Below are 15,944 nucleotides of genomic sequence, written 5' to 3' on the forward strand. Positions count from 1 at the left end.
TGCAATTTTCTCCTGTTTCAGTGCCAACTTCCATTAACACAGTACTGTGCAGCAATGGGTTGGTGCAAAGACAGCACCATACAAGTCTCCTCAGTCCTCGTGACCTCTGTAGTGTCTTTTGGTAAGAAAGCTGCCGTTGAGGACATCAGATAAATGTATTGTGATCTTCAATCATGGGTGGAAAAACTTTAGAAGTTTCAAGCATGCACAGAACTATTCCTTACCTCCTCTTCAAGTACCCTTATGGCAATAGAGAATTAAGAATTGTCCCTTAGAAGTGCTCTGTACTGCAAATTAAATATTTACCAATTGTTCTGTCTGAATTTGCATGTTAAACAGGATCATATGGCAGAACAATGCTCAAGATTTATTTTGCATACTGCTACACTTGTTCACACATGTACTCTAACATAACCATGTATCGATTCCGTATGTACTGCAGTATGAGAAATGGAGTCTGAGGGTGTGTCACTTTACAAGGCTTGAAGTTTGTTCACTTTTAGTGTAGGGTTATCTAAAGGATGCAAGGCAGACAGCAAAAAAAAATTGATCTGAATTGCAAGAGTATAGCTTCAGTCAGAAGTAAAATGTCAGGATTTTTAGACAGTAATTACATGTGTGATTCTGCACAAAAATAAATCCCATCATGCAAAATTTTTAAAACACAATCCCAGTTATAAGGAAGTCATTTTTGTTAACTGCTATTGAATTCCAGCTTGCTACCAAAAGTCAGTGCCTGTACTTTTAAATACATAGAAGTGGAGTTTCCAGCTGGACTAACACCAAAAGGAACCAAGGGAATCTGATGTGTGTTTTTTCATGAGTACTGAAATTTGATTTAACTTGTTTCTAGTTAATTTATTATCTCAAGTTACATTCAAGCTCAATGTTCAGTTTAGCTGCCCTTTAAGATAATGAGATGGCATCACTTGTAAGAGGGTGGTAGACAAGATATGGACAGTTCCCAGAATGGCCATTTTCCAAAAGAAAAGTGGAGAATACTTAATAAAATTAGATTAGAATGCAGCAAAGTATTAAAGGTGACAAGCTAATCACAAAGTATCCAATGGACAGTGTATAAAATTCCTGGTTTCCCCCAATTTCAATGTTCAGTTAAGCTTTAGCAAATATGCGGCCATGCAAGATAATTCTTAAAATAAAAATTGCTCCAAATCAGTCTGTACACAGAAAGCCAATGGAACAGGTTTTGCATTCTCAATACTGTGGAGTAGTTGAGCTACAATGGAATTCCTTTGCCACACATCTCCTCCACTAAAATTGAGGCACAAAGGAGCCCTTTAATTGCAATTTTACAGAGCAATGCATTGGAGCTTTAGGGTTAAGTACCATCATTTATTTTGCATATAACATTTTGCATTGGAAAATATAATAAAACCTAGGTAACATGGTGTATGCAAAAGATAATGGCACAGAGCACTGATTACACTTATTCCCACATTACATTTCCCCGTATAGTTCATGGGTTCAAGGGCTGATTTAAAGCTGTAACAACCATATGCAATATACTTTAGATCTTAGGTCATCATCTTTATTCTTCTCATCTGCATCATTTTATTTCTAAAGCATTTATTATAGCACCTGCTACATATAGTGGCCCAGAAATTCGGGTCGGGGGCTTCCCGCGGGTGCAAGCCCCCGATCTGCACTTACCTTGCGCGTCGGCCGTTGAGCTGTGGGCTCCCATGGAATTCCGATCCGGGGCCTGGTCCAGCTGCCGGCGCGCAGTGCTTGCGTATCCCAGGGGCGCAGTTAGTTCGATGCGTCCCCTGGGATCACGTGGGTCATGGGGAGCCAATCGGAGCAGGGAATGCTCCATTCAGAAGTCTGACAGGAAGTGCTGTCAAGACTTATAAATACTACGGCCCCAAAATAGCACTAAATCTTCAAATAATTTTTTTTTTTTAAATCACATTTTTTAAATAAACTATAAATTACATGAAATAACTATTTTAAACAATAATTTCAATTTTTGAAAAAAATAATTATATTTTCTAACGGATAAAAATAAACTTACCTTGCTTTAAGTATTTAAAAATAATAAACCTGTGGAAAAAATGTTTTAATTTTAATTAATTCACCACTTACCTTGTAAAAAGCAGGCCTTACGCCTGCTTTTTATATTTCTAAATTCTGCAGGCTTACCCTCCCGGAGAAACCTGTAAATAAAAAACGAAGTTCGATGCGCACGCGCAGCCTCCCCCGCGCACTCGTTCAACCTCTGAACCCCTTCGTTCAGGGGAACGGAAGTGCCGGTTTCCCACGCATGCAGGAAACCGGCACTTCCATCGGGCCTACGGGTGAGTACCCCGTGCGTACTCACTCGTGGAGACCCGAATTTCTGGATAATTCACAATAAATGTGATTTGTTGTGTTAATTGTTAGGTTATGTGGTTTATTTTAAAAATATGAAAATTGGCTAAAGGAATTCAACTATTGTGTTGATGTTTATAACCCATAAGGATCTTGTTCTTGCACTTTTATCAGATCAATCATCAATCCCTACCATCTATTATCATACTTTTTCAGGAATTTAACTGAACTTTCCAAAGGGCTAAATAAACGACCGTGTATAGTACGATAACCTGAAATGCTTTTATATCATGAAATTGTGTAAAACAGAAGGGTTAAAAGATAACAAAATGTAAATTAACAGCACTATTCTATTCTGCATTTTAAAAAGTACATTACCAATTTCTAAGTAATGTTTGGTTGACAGTAATTAGTTGCAGCCAAAGACAACCAATTCAGACAGATGCCTCACAAATTTGACGTGGGCCTTTTGAGTACTCGGACTGCAGAAAGACTTGGAAAGATGATACTTTGGTACCAGTAAGCAAGTCAGTTTACCACAGCTTAATGTGTGCAAGAACTGTGGTACAGCAAGTGATTATTAAAAATGCACATGAAGGACTAAATATCCATTCGGCAGACTGAGTTTCAGCAAAGAGAGCATTCTAGGACATTGCTCCATAAGCAGAAAAACAGAAATCGGATCTCTCGCTACTGATACACCGTACAGAATTTTGGACTGCTAAATTTGAGGTGCAGCTGCAGGAAGTAATATGTTCTTGGCATAAATTAAGAAATTTGCCTTTAGGTTAGTTCTATTTGTGAGCTTGTAGGAAAGGGACAACCCAACCACATTCCTCCAGTGTTGTAGAGGGCAGACTCTGGCATGGAACTGGCCACTCACGATCAGTGGTCAGTACGGCATTGCACTTTTCAGAACATGGAATCCAAGAGTAAGGTTTTCTCTGTAGTGGGCTACACAGGGTTACAATATTCAATCACTGGGTGCATACAGTCTTCATAGGATGTTGAACTTACAGAAATTGCCCAATAGGTCCAAGCTTTCAACAAGAACTTGCATGTATATAGCACCTTTAGTTTAGTGAGTGTCGCAGAGCATTTCACAGAGGAGAAATGGATGTCCATCAGTATTAGAATCAGGAAAGATGACCAAATGAAAGGTCAAAAAGATAGGCTTTTTAGAAGATCTTTAAAGGTGGAGAGAGAAGTATAGGGAAACAGAAGGGCCAATACAGCTCAACAATGGTGAGGCAGAAGACAGGGGGGAGTGAACAGACGGCAAGAGTCAGAAGACCAAAGGGCATAGGCTGGGATGTAGAGCTAGAGGACTCAAGAATACTCACTCTTCTAATTCCTTCAGTCGTTTTCACGCATCCTGACAAAGATCAGATGCAATTTCAAGTCAAGAAACCGAATGTTTGTAAATGGAGTGTAGAAGTGGACAGGCAATATCAGTCAATCCTTTTCTTTTAGACAGACCATGTGTTTGCCACCGGACCAATTCTGTTTCCATCACTCAATCTTTAGTAGTGGAGCTGTCCCTTGGTTTTAGGTAGGGAATCAAAACTTGTAGAAAAGCATAGAAAACACTGCTTTTCATAAAATAATTAGATTGATGATGAAAAAGATGGGGCCAAGGGTATTTATCTGAAAACTCCATTGGTAGGTATTGTATTACTAATAATGACCATTGTTTATCATAATCCAATGCTTGTATTCTGCGAGGAGCTTGAAGATCCAGTTCAAGAGATTACCAGATATGTTACAAGAAGTCAGCTTTCTCAATGTGTCAAATTTCAAATAATGAAGCCCACATATTTTTAATATCTATTTAGGAGATATGGCTGGGCACTCTAATTTTGATTACTGCACACTGAAAGAGAATCTCCCAGCTGTCTGTCTTTCTGCTGCCTTGTTCTGCAGATGTCAGAGATGTGCATCATTGGCTGGTTTCAAGATGGCTTCTGGGCTGCCAGATCCTTACTGAGCTACTCTTCTCTTCAACTGTATCCTTGGTCATCCAATGCCATCATTTGCCCTTTCTTCCCCCAATTTCCTTTCTTCCATTGCTTAAGATACCCAAGCTCTGATAGTGAAGGCATTTCAGCCCAAACTACAAGTTCAAAAGCTACCCTGCAGAGTGCACTGCCCATCCCCAGCGTGTCTTTGTTCTCACCGAGCTCTTTCAACTGCTGGAACGCGGCTGAAACTTGACTTCCATCACCTGGGTTTCTCCACCAACAGGACTGTGCTGCTCTACTGACTACACTGTTTGACTCAGCAGCTGTGACTCTGCTCTGCTTTTCAGTCGCTTCAAGTCTTAAGCTGCTGAATTCTTTTCTGAAATTGGTTTCCAATCTGCTGGACTTCTCTGGACATCGAGTCTACATTTCTGCTTTGAACTACACTGAATTACACCACTACGCTTCTACACTGGATTACACCAAGACTTACCTGCTGCTAAAAGATTTTTTTGTTTTGTGGCTGTGTCTCTGCTGAACTGGTTCTCCTGGTTTTTCAGCTTTGTTGGCTTCCAGCTATCAGCTGCTGTTTCACTTGCTGTCCGGTGACTCATTCTACGGGTTTTCAGCTTTGCTGGTCGAAGGCTTGTGGTTTTACTTTTACTCTGCCGCTTTGATCTACGGTGAACTCCAACTTGCGTCAATTTCGCCATCATCTTGCTGCACGGCAACCGACTCTCATTCCTATGGCAACAACCTCCATCCTCGAACTCTCTACCCTTCAAATAACTTCTGGACTTCACTCACCCGCTTTGGACAGCGGTTCGTTGATACTCCACGCCGGCTCCATCCTGCTTACGTCAACTTTGTCCCTCTATGGGACCTGTGACTTTGACCCTGGTCTCCCTACTATTGTCCCCAACCTATTCCCTGCTACCAGGAAATATGTATCCCATTAATTACATTTAATCAGGCCTACGTAACCGGAGGTTTTTCCCTGCATCTATTCGCGTGCGCACTTTGACTGCCGCTCTAGACCCGAGCCGCTCATTTCTTATTCCACGTTTTCTCCCCCTTTTCCTTTTCTATCTATCCCTCCCTGACCGCGTTCTCCTGTCATGACTTCTTTCATCTCTCCTCTCGGATACTCCTTCTATTCTCCACTGCTAACCATCTTCTTAAACCCCTCTCCCCTGTCTCCTCCACCCTCACCTCCGACAACAAGTGAGAGAAGCTCATGGACTTCTTCGTCTCTAATGTTGAGACCATCTGTTCAGCTGCCTCTGCCACTTCCCTTCCTTCCCCTAGCCCACTGGGCCAAACTTCCTCTAAGGTGCCCCCCCTGCCCTAGCCCTGAACTCACATCTTTCTCCAGTTTCTCTCCGATCTCCCCTCGTGACCTCTCCGCGCTCATTTTGTCCACGAGACCCACCTCCTGCTCCCTCGACCCTATTCCCACCAAACTGCTGACCACCCAACTTCCTTTTCTGTCTCCCACGTTAGCTGACATGGTTAACGGTTCTCTCTCCTCAGGTACTGTCCCCCTCTCCCTCAAATCTGCCGTCATCACCCCTCTCCTCAAAAAATCAACCTTGACCCCACTCAGTCCTTGCAAACTACCGCCCAATCTCCAACCTCCCTTTCCTCTCCAAAGTCCATGAACCTGTTCCTGCCTCCCAAATCCGTGCCCATCTTTCCTGCAACTCCATGTTTCAATCCCTCCAATCAGGTTTCCGCCCCTACCACAGTACCAAAACAGCTCTCATCAAAGTCACAAATGACATCCTTTGTGACTCTGACAAAGGTAAACTATCCCTCCTCGTCCTTCTTGACTAGTCTGCAGCCTTTGACACGGTTGACCACTCCATCCTTCTCCAATGCCTCTCCACAGTCATCCAGCTGGGTGGGACTGCACTTGCCTGGTTCCATTCTTACCTATCTAATCGTAGCCAGAGAATCACGTGCAACGGCTTCTCTTACCACTTCCACATCATTACCTCTGGTGTCCCCCATGGATCTATCCTTGGCCACCTTCTATTTCTCATCTACATGCTGCCCCTTGGCTACATCATCCAGAAACACAGCGCCAGTTTCCACATGTACGCTGACGGCACCCAGCTCCACCTCCCCATCACTTCTATCTACCCCTCCATGGTCTCTAAATTGTCACACTGCTTGTCCAACATCCAGTTCTGGGTGAGCAGAAATTTTCTCCAATTAAATATATATTGGGAAGAACAAAGCCATTGTTTTCGGTCCCTGCCACAAACTTCGTTCCTTAGCCACTGACTTCATCCCTCTCCCAAACATCTGTCTGAAGCTGAACCACACTGTTCGCAACCTTGGTGTCATATGTGACCCTGAAATGCGCTTCCAACCACATATCCATGGCATAACAAAGACCACCTATATTCATCTCCGTAACATCGCCCGTCCCCGCCCTTGCCTCAGCTCATCCGTTGCTGAAACCCTCATCCATGCCTTTGTTACCTCTAGACTTGACTATTCCAACACACTCCTGGCTGGCCTCCCACATTCTACTCTACGTAAACTTGAATTTATCCAAAACTCAGCTGCCCGTGTCCTAACTCGCACCAAGTCCCGTTCGCCCATCTCCCCTGTGCTCGCTGACGTACATTGGTGCCCGGTTAAGCAACGCCTCGATTTCAAAATTCTCATCCTTGTTTTCAAATCCCTCCATGGCCTCACCCCTCCCTATCTCTGTAAACTCCTCCAGCCGCACAACCCACGCCCCACTACCCCAGATGTATCTGCGCTCCTCTAATTCTGCCCTCTTGTGCATCCCTGATTACAATCGCTCAACCATCGGTGGCGATGCCTTCTGTCGCCGAGGTCCTAAGCTCTGGAATTCCCTCCGTAAACCTCTTCGCCTCTCTACCTCTCTTTCCTCCCCCAAGACGCTCCTTAAAACCTATCTCTTTGACCAAGCTTTTGGTCACCTGTCCTAATTTCTCCTTAGGTGGTTCGGTGTCAAATTTGTTGTCTTATAATACTTCTGTAAAGCACCTTGGGACATTTTACGACGTGAAAGGCGCTATATAAATACAAGTTGTTGGTTTGCAAAAGTTACTTCAAAAGGCAGATATTACCATTGTCTAGATAAGTTGACTTAACGAGGGTTATTTCCCAAGTTCATGAGACCAAATCACTTAATATTGTCTATTTTGGCTGTAGAAGACAGAGTTGTGGTGGTCTGTCATATCGGGGGGGGGGGTTCCTGATACCAAGGCTCTCACCTTTAGACTTTGTCCTGGGAATCGATGAAAGACTTGAGACAGATTTCTGAGCAAAGGGCCCTGGCTCCTTTGAAGTGCATTTGACAGACAACTCTGTAGCTAGGGGCTGCCAATCCTATACATAAATATGACAACCGTCTCCCAATTTTTCAGTTCTTCTTTTACCACAGCACTTCAGTCCATGTGAAGTGGGGCTTGTAGATCACTTCTAATTTAACAAAAACCCCTTATGTACAGGTTTTATGTTAGACACTGTCCAAATTTATTAACAGTTAGCAAAATATTGCGTCATTAGTTTTGTACCCAAGGAGGAATATATTACAAGTTCTATAATCAAGTGAAATCTTCTTTCCTGATTTTCTGTTACCTTTTTTTTTACATGTAATAAAAACAATTTGTAGTTTATAACTTATCGCACAAATCAATCAAAGCTTATTAATCTGCTATCTGAAGTCTACGACAATATGAGAGGGCCATGTCAATCCAGTGAATTCATTATAGTAGCAAGGGTTTCTGCCCAATTCCTGAGCAATTCTACACAACCAGATCTTGCACATAAAAAGCCACACATCGACTTATAGGGAGTGAGGACTCATTGATGGAGTGGTCTTTGGCGCTGAGCACAAGAAAATATCTGATGAAGCCCTAAAAACATAAGTCACACACTATCAAAGATTTCAGAATTCGAGGTTCACTGCTCTTTGTTCAAGGCATCAAAATAATTACTTCATTTTTGGATGCGATTAACTATCACAAGTCAACCAATTAGATTTGAAGCCAAGTGATAGCCAAACAGCAAGTTCTAATCATGATGTTGCAATAACTTCTTATTCGCTTTGACTTTTTAAATAAACTTCACTGCTATTGGTATTTGATACACTCCTATAGCTTTCAGGGTCTGACTGATTCCTTCCTGTGAATCGGCACAATATTTGGTGGTTTCCATCCAGAAGTAACACAATATGTGCAAAGGAATAATTGAAACAGGTGAGCCAAAGAAGCAGCTCCCTACTTTAGGGAATGGAAATTGACCAGGGTTACTGCTCCTGATTGTCTATTGAGTGATCCCTGTCAGGAGGTACATACGCTGGTGTTGGATGGGACCAGAAGCAGCTCAGTTGTGATGATTACATGGGCAAAGAACTACCAACACTCGCTGTCAAAGCTCTCATGAATAATGGCCAATTGAGGTTATCTGGCACCACTTAAACTGTACCTGTCGTAAGGGGTTAACTTCCTCAGGAAATGGGAAGGTGGGAGTTTGAGAAGAAAATGGAAACAAAGGAATAGGGCATCACTAATTCCAACAGAAAACTTTGGAAACTTGTTGCTCTAGCATTAGTAATGATATGGGGGAAAAACATCAGAATTTCAATAATTATAGTTAATAGCTATACTCTTCAGTTTTGAGTATCATCTATAGGTTAAACTAAATCAAAGAATATAATCTATGAATGTTTTGAATACAAAACAAAGGTGTATGTGTAATTATGCAAATGGTATGTTTGTAAATGCTTTTGTTAGGTCTCTTGTCATTTTGAAACTAATAGATGGTTTATCTGGAACATGCACTGATATCACAAATTGTGAACAACTTGTTGCTCAAGCTGAGTTTGGAGCCTGGTTGCAATCTCTATTTACTGAAACAGTCTTAGGATATGTATTCAAAATCATGTCGGGTTTCACAATTTGTAAACCTTTATTTTGTATTCAACATACACCTTTGGTTTGTATTCAAAACATTCAGAGATTATATTCTTTGATTTCGGTTAAGTTATAGGAGTCACATTATCCTGGTTTTACCCAAGATGGTCCAAACAAGTCACGTACTTACTATTTAGCAGAGTCTGACAACTGATATTCTCGTCTTCGGTCGTAGCACTCTTGAATTCCTGGATCATTCCACAGAGTCTTTATTGCACTCACATATGGACTACTGAACGATGCTACTTTTTCTACATCAACCTCTCGAATCAATTGTGCATTAGCCTATAAAGCAAAACAAAAATAGAATTCATTCTCAAAAGCAAAATACTGCGGATGCTGGAAATCTGAAATAAAAACAGACAATGCTGGAAAGCTCAGCAGGTCAGGGAGCATCAGTGGAGAGAGAAACACAGTCAACGTTTCAGGTCGAAGACCTTTCATCAGAACTGGAAAATGTTAGAGATGTATGTGGTAAACCACTGTTTGTATTCCACTGTGTACATGCCTGGACATGCCTCGGCTGACTCCTCCCACAGGTCCTAGTATAAAGGTGACTGCTCCCCAGCCCTTTGTATCCTGGACCGGTCGACCACGCGAGGCAGACCTCCATTCTGTTGTTAATAAAAGCCTTTAGTTACTCTCTTAACTCTCAGTCTTTTATGAGTAATTGATAGCGCATCAATTTTATTAACAACATTTCTATAATGGAGAAGATCCTCACACCAGCATGCCTGGACTTAGATCATCGGGAGGCGGACTCATCCACCAAGTTTACTCACTGGCTTAAGTGTTTCGAAAAATTCCTGACCGCCTCCGAAGCAATCAAGTCGGACGAGGACAAACTGGATGTCCTGACCTCCAAAGTGAACCACCGAGTGCACTCGGTCATCCAAGACGCGACCTCGTACGCGGACGCTATCAAGCTCCTCAAGGACCAGTACACGCGCCCAGTGAACGAAGTGTACGCCAGGCACCTCCTGGGGAGTCGTAAACAACAACCTGGGGAATCGACCGTGGAATACCTTCAGGCACTGTCTGTGCTTGGCCGGGCCTGTGGTTGTAAGGATGTAAAGGCCGCCGTGTACACAGAGGAACTTATCCGGGACGCTTTTGTAGCGGGCCACAGATCCAATTACACCCGACAGCGACTGTTGGAGCAGAGTAACCTCGACCTCAACAAGGCCTCTGAACTCGCACTATCGTTGGATGCAGCCTACCAGGGCATGGATGCCAACTCCTCTGCACCGTGGACGCCGTGGTGAATGACAGCCTGGGACACGGTAGGACCGCCTCATAGCGCCGTGCCACCCCAGCCACACCCCAACAACGGCCCAACTACCGCAGCAGTGTCCCAAGGCCAGACAGCAGTGCCCCAAGGCCAGAAATGCTACTTCTGTGGCCAGGCAAAACACCCCAGAGCGCGCTGCCCGGCGAAAAACGCGATCTGCGGGAAGAAGGGACACTACGCTAGCGTCTGCAGGGCCAAAGCCACCCCGAACCCCAGCAGCGCCGCGTGTGGGCCATGCGGGCCGCCATCTTGGACCTCCCCGGCCATGTGCGAATCGCCGGTACAGCAGCCATTTTGGACGCCTCCAGCCACATGGGGATCATGGACGCCGCCATCTTGGACGACAGCCAGGGCGCAGCAGGCCCCCGACACCGCCTCATCTGATACCCGCAGCGACACACCGACCCCTACGCTGGCATCCGTTACACTGGACCAAGCGAGACCGCACCAACTGGCCAGTTCCACAATGGACATTAAGGTAAATGGTCACGATACAATCTGCCTTTTTGACTCTGGGAGCACGGAGAGCTTCATCCACCCCGACACGGTGCGGCGTTGCTCTCTCCCAGTCCTGCCTGCGCAACAGCGGATTTCTATGGCCTCCGAGTCCCAGTCGGCGGACATCGGCGGCTACTGCGTGGTGACACTCGTAGTAGACGGGACCGTGTACGATCATTTTAAACTTCTGGTCCTGCCTGACCTCTGCGCTGCCGTCCTGCTGGGGTTAGATTTTCAGTGCCACCTTAAAAGTGTTACGATGGTGTACGGTGGACCCCTACCCCCACTCACAGTCCGCAGCCAGCAGCTTCCAAATTGCCCGCCGCGCACCAGGTGCAACCTCTCCACACTCAGAGTCACCCCCCCACCACTGTTTGCTAACCTCACCCCCGACTGTAAGCCCATCGCCACAAAGAGCAGGCGATACAGTGCCGGGGACAGGGTTTTCATTAAAACCGAAGTGGAGCGGCTCCTGAAAGAAGGGATTATTGAGGGCAGCACCAGCCCCTGGCGAGCCCAGGTTGTGGTCGTTAAGACCGGCGAGAAGCAGCGCCTGGTCATCGACTACAGCCAGACAATAAATCGCTACACCCTGCTGGACGCCTACCCACTCCCCCGTATAGCTGATATGGTCAACCAGATCGCGCAGTACCGCGTCTTCTCGACCATTGACCTGAAATCAGCGTACCACCAGCTCCCCATCCGCCCTGAGGACCGCCAGTACACTGCCTTTGAGGCAAACGGCCGCCTCTACCACTTCCTTAGGGTTCCCTTTGGCGTCACCAACGGGGTCTCCGTCTTCCAAAGGGAGATGGACCGGATGGTAGATCAAAATGCGTTGCAGGCCACTTTCCCATATCTGGACAATGTGACCATCTGCGGCCGTGACTTGCAGGACCATGACGCAAACCTCGAAAAATTCCTCCGCACCGCCCAACTCCTAAACCTGACATATAACAAGGAGAAGTGCATATTCCGCACAAACCGCCTCGCCATCCTTGGCTGTGTTGTGGAACACGGAGTCATCGACCCCGACCCCGACCGGATGCGTCCCCTTATGGAACTTCCACTGCCCCACTGCCTCAAGGCCCTGAAGAGGTGCCTAGGGTTTTTCTCCTATTACGCCCAGTGGGTCCCCTACTATGCGGACAAGGCCCGTCCGCTGATCAAGTCCACCTCTTTTCCCTTGACGGCAGAGGCCCGCTTAGCCTTCCACCGTATCAAGGAGGACATTGCCAAAGCCACCATGCACGCAGTGGACGAATCCATCCCCTTCCAGGTGGAAAGCGACGCGTCCGACTTTGCCCTGGCCGCTACCCTCAATCAGGCGGGGAGACCCGTGGCCTTCTTTTCACGAACCCTCCAAGGCCCGGAGACCAGACACTCCGCTGTTGAGAAGGAGGCCCAGGCGATTGTGGAGGCTGTGCGCCATTGGAGGCACTACCTGGCCGGAAAACGATTTACCCTGCTCACTGACCAGCGTTCAGTTGCTTTTATGTTTAACAACAAGCAGAGCGGCAAAATCAAAAATGACAAGATCTTGAGGTGGAGAATCGAACTTTCCACCTACAACTACGAGATCTTGTACCAGCCCGGGAAGCTAAATGAACCCCCGGATGCGCTATCGCGTGGCACCTGCGCCAGCGCGCAGATCGATAGACTGCGGGCCCTCCACAATGACCTCTGCCACCCGGGGGTCACCAGGTTCTTCCACCTCATCAAGGCCAGCAACCTGCCTTACTCTATTGAGGAGGTCAGGACCATGACCAGGAACTGCCAAGTCTGCGCTGAGTGCAAACCGCACTTTTATAGACCAGACAGGGCCCACCTGATAAAAGCCACTCGCCCCTTCGAGCGCCTGAGCGTTGATTTTAAAGGGCCTCTCCCCTCCTCCGACCGCAATGTGTACTTCCTCAATATTATTGATGAGTACTCCCGTTTCCCGTTCGCCTTCCCCTGCCCGGACATGACCAGTGCCACGGTCATTAAATGTCTGAAAAACCTCTCCACCCTGTTCGGCTTCCCCAGCTATATCCATAGCGACCGGGGCTCATCGTTTATGAGCGATGAACTCCGTCAGTACCTGCTAACTAGGGGTATTGCCACAAGCAGGACCACCAGTTACAACCCCCGGGGGAACGGACAGGTGGAAAGAGAAAATGCGACAGTTTGGAAGGCCGTCCTGCTAGCCTTAAAGTCTAGGGGCCTTCCAACCTCCCGCTGGCAGGATGTGCTCCCCGATGCGCTCCACTCTATTCGGTCACTGCTCTGCACTGCCACTAACGCCACCCCTCATGAGAAAATGTTTGTCTTCCCAAGGAAGTCCACATCGGGGACATCGCTACCGCCATGGCTGACGTCCCCAGGGCCGGTCCTACTGAGAAGACACGTGAGGACCCATAAAACGGACCCCCTGGTCGAGAGGGTCGACCTCCTCCGCGCCAACCCCCAGTATGCTTACATCGCATACCCGGACGGGCGGGAGGACACAGTCTCCATAAGAGACCTTGCACCCTCGGGGGCCGCAGTAACCCACTACCACCCCCCCCCACGATCCGATATCCAGCCCCAGCAGACGGCAGGCCTGGGCCCCGCGACCCGCTCGACATCTACGAGGACGACACGCCTGTGCCACAGCCTACGCTGGACTCGACGCCGGAAGCTTCACTACCCCTGCCGTCGCCACGCCGATCACAGCGGCAGACAAGACCTCCGGAGAGACTCCAATACACTAACTTTTAATACACTTCACCCCGCCGGACTCAATTTTAAACAAGGGGTGAATGTGGTAAACCACTGTTTGTATTCCTGTTTGTCCTGTTTGTATTCCACTGTGTACATGCCTGGACATGCCTCGGCTGACTCCTCCCACAGGTCCTAGTATAAAGGTGACTGCTCCCCAGCCCTTTGTATCCTGGACCGGTCGACCACGCGAGGCAGACCTCCATTCTGTTGTTAATAAAAGCCTTTAGTTACTCTTCTAACTCTCAGTCTTTTATGAGTAATTGATAGCGCATCAATGTACCAGGTTTTAAGCAAGTATAGAGCAGGGAAAGGGGGAATGGGAGGAAAGAACAAAAAGGAAAGGTCTGTGATAGAGTGGACAGCAGGAGAGATTGAATGACAAAAGGGATGATGGCGCGAGGCAAAAAGGGGATGGCAATGGGACGAGTAAAGAAACAAAAAGATGGGTCTAGAGGAGGTGTAAATGGCAATAGCAGAATCATCAGCAGCTGCCATCTGAAAAAAATGGGGGCCACGGTTATGGTCTGAAATTGTTGAACTCGATGCTGAGTCCAGAGGGCTGTAAAGTGCCTAATTGAAAGATGAGGTGCTGTTCCTTGAGCTTACGTTGAACCAACATTCGATGGAATCTGGAACAGTACCCATGGATTGGAGGGTAGCTAATGTTACCCCACTATTCAAAAAAGGTGGTAGAGAGAAAACGGGGAATTACAGACCGGTAAGCCTGACATCGGTAGTGGGGAAAATGCTAGAGTCCATTATAAAAGATGTAATAGCTGAGCACTTGGAAAACAGTGACAGGATCGGACAAAGTCAACAAGGATTCACAAAAGGTAAATCGTGCTGGACGAATCTACTGGAATTTTTTGAGGATGTAACTGGTAAAATAGATAAGGGCGAACCAGTGGATGTGGTGTATCTGGACTTTCAGAAGGCTTTCGATAAGGTCCCGCATAGGAGATTAGCATGTAAAGTTAAAGCACATGGGATTGGGGGTAACGTACTGACTTGGATAGAAAACTGGTTGGCAGACAGAAAGCAAAGAGTTGGAATAAACGGGTCTTTTTCCGAGTGGCAGGCAGTGACTAGTGGGGTGCCGCAGGGATCGTTCCTTGGACCCCAGCTATTCACAATATATATTAATGATCTGGACGAGGGAACTAGATGTAATATCTCCAAATTTGCAGATGACACAAAGCTGGGTGGGCGTGTGTGCTGTGAGGAGGATGTCGAGAAACTCCAGGATGACTTGGACATGTTGGGTGATTGGGCAGAAACATGGCAGATGCAATACAACGTGGATAAATGTGAGGTTATCCACTTTGGTGGCAAAAACAGGAAGGCAGATTATCTAAATGGCAATAGATTGGGAGACGGGGAAGTGCAACGAGACCTGGGTGTCCTTGTGCACCAGTCGCTGAAGGTAAGCATGCAAGTACAGCAGGCGGTTAAGGCGGCAAATGGTATGTTGCCCTTCGTAGCGAGGGTTTGAGTACAGGAACAAGGATGTCTTGCTGCAGTTGTACAGGGCCTTGGTGAGACCTCATCTCGAGTATTGTGTGCAGTTTTGGTCGCCTTTTCTGAGGAAGGATGTTCTTGCCATGAAAGGAGTTCAACGAAGATTCACCAGGCTGATACCTGGGATGGCAGGAATGACGTATGAGGAGAGATTGGGTCGATTGGACTTGTACTCGCTGGAGTTTAGAAGAATGAGAGGTGATCTCATTGAAACTTATAAAATTCTGACAGGACTGGACAGACTAGATGCAGGAAGGATGTTCCCGATGGTCGGGAGTCCAGAACCAGAGGACACAGTCTAAGGATAAAGGGTAGGCCATTTAAGACTGAAATGAGGAGGAATTTCTTCACCCAGAGAGTGGTGAACCTGTGGAACTCTACCACAGAAGGCGGTGGAGGCCAGTTCATTAAATATATTCAAGGAGTTGGATATATTTCTTAAGGCTAAAGGAATCTAGGGGTATGGGGAGAAAGCAGGGACCGGGTACTGAATTTGGATGATCAGCCATGATCACATTGAACGGCGGAGCAAGCTCGAGGGGCCGAGTGACCTACTCCTGCTCCTATCTTCTATGTTTCTATGTTTCTTTGGAACAGTGTAGGAAGCTCAGGACAGAGAGGTCAGAGTGGGAGTGGGGC

General features: G+C 46.5%; 1 protein-coding gene across 1 annotated transcript in view; it reads right to left on the reverse strand.

The window, feature by feature from the left end:
- Positions 1-15,944, reverse strand: part of LOC147108090 (guanine nucleotide-binding protein G(q) subunit alpha) — a 124,079-nt gene that overhangs the window by 24,622 nt on the left and 83,513 nt on the right. Inside the window, exon 3 of the mRNA XM_086004556.1 lies at positions 9,384-9,538. Within this exon, the coding sequence (XP_085860682.1) occupies positions 9,384-9,538 (155 nt within the window). The remainder of the gene's footprint in view (positions 1-9,383; positions 9,539-15,944) is intronic.

Source organism: Somniosus microcephalus, chromosome 13 (genome assembly GCF_052327205.1).
Source record: "Somniosus microcephalus isolate GS21.2 chromosome 13, FLI_Smic_1.0, whole genome shotgun sequence".
NCBI classification, from domain to species: domain Eukaryota; kingdom Metazoa; phylum Chordata; class Chondrichthyes; order Squaliformes; family Somniosidae; genus Somniosus; species Somniosus microcephalus.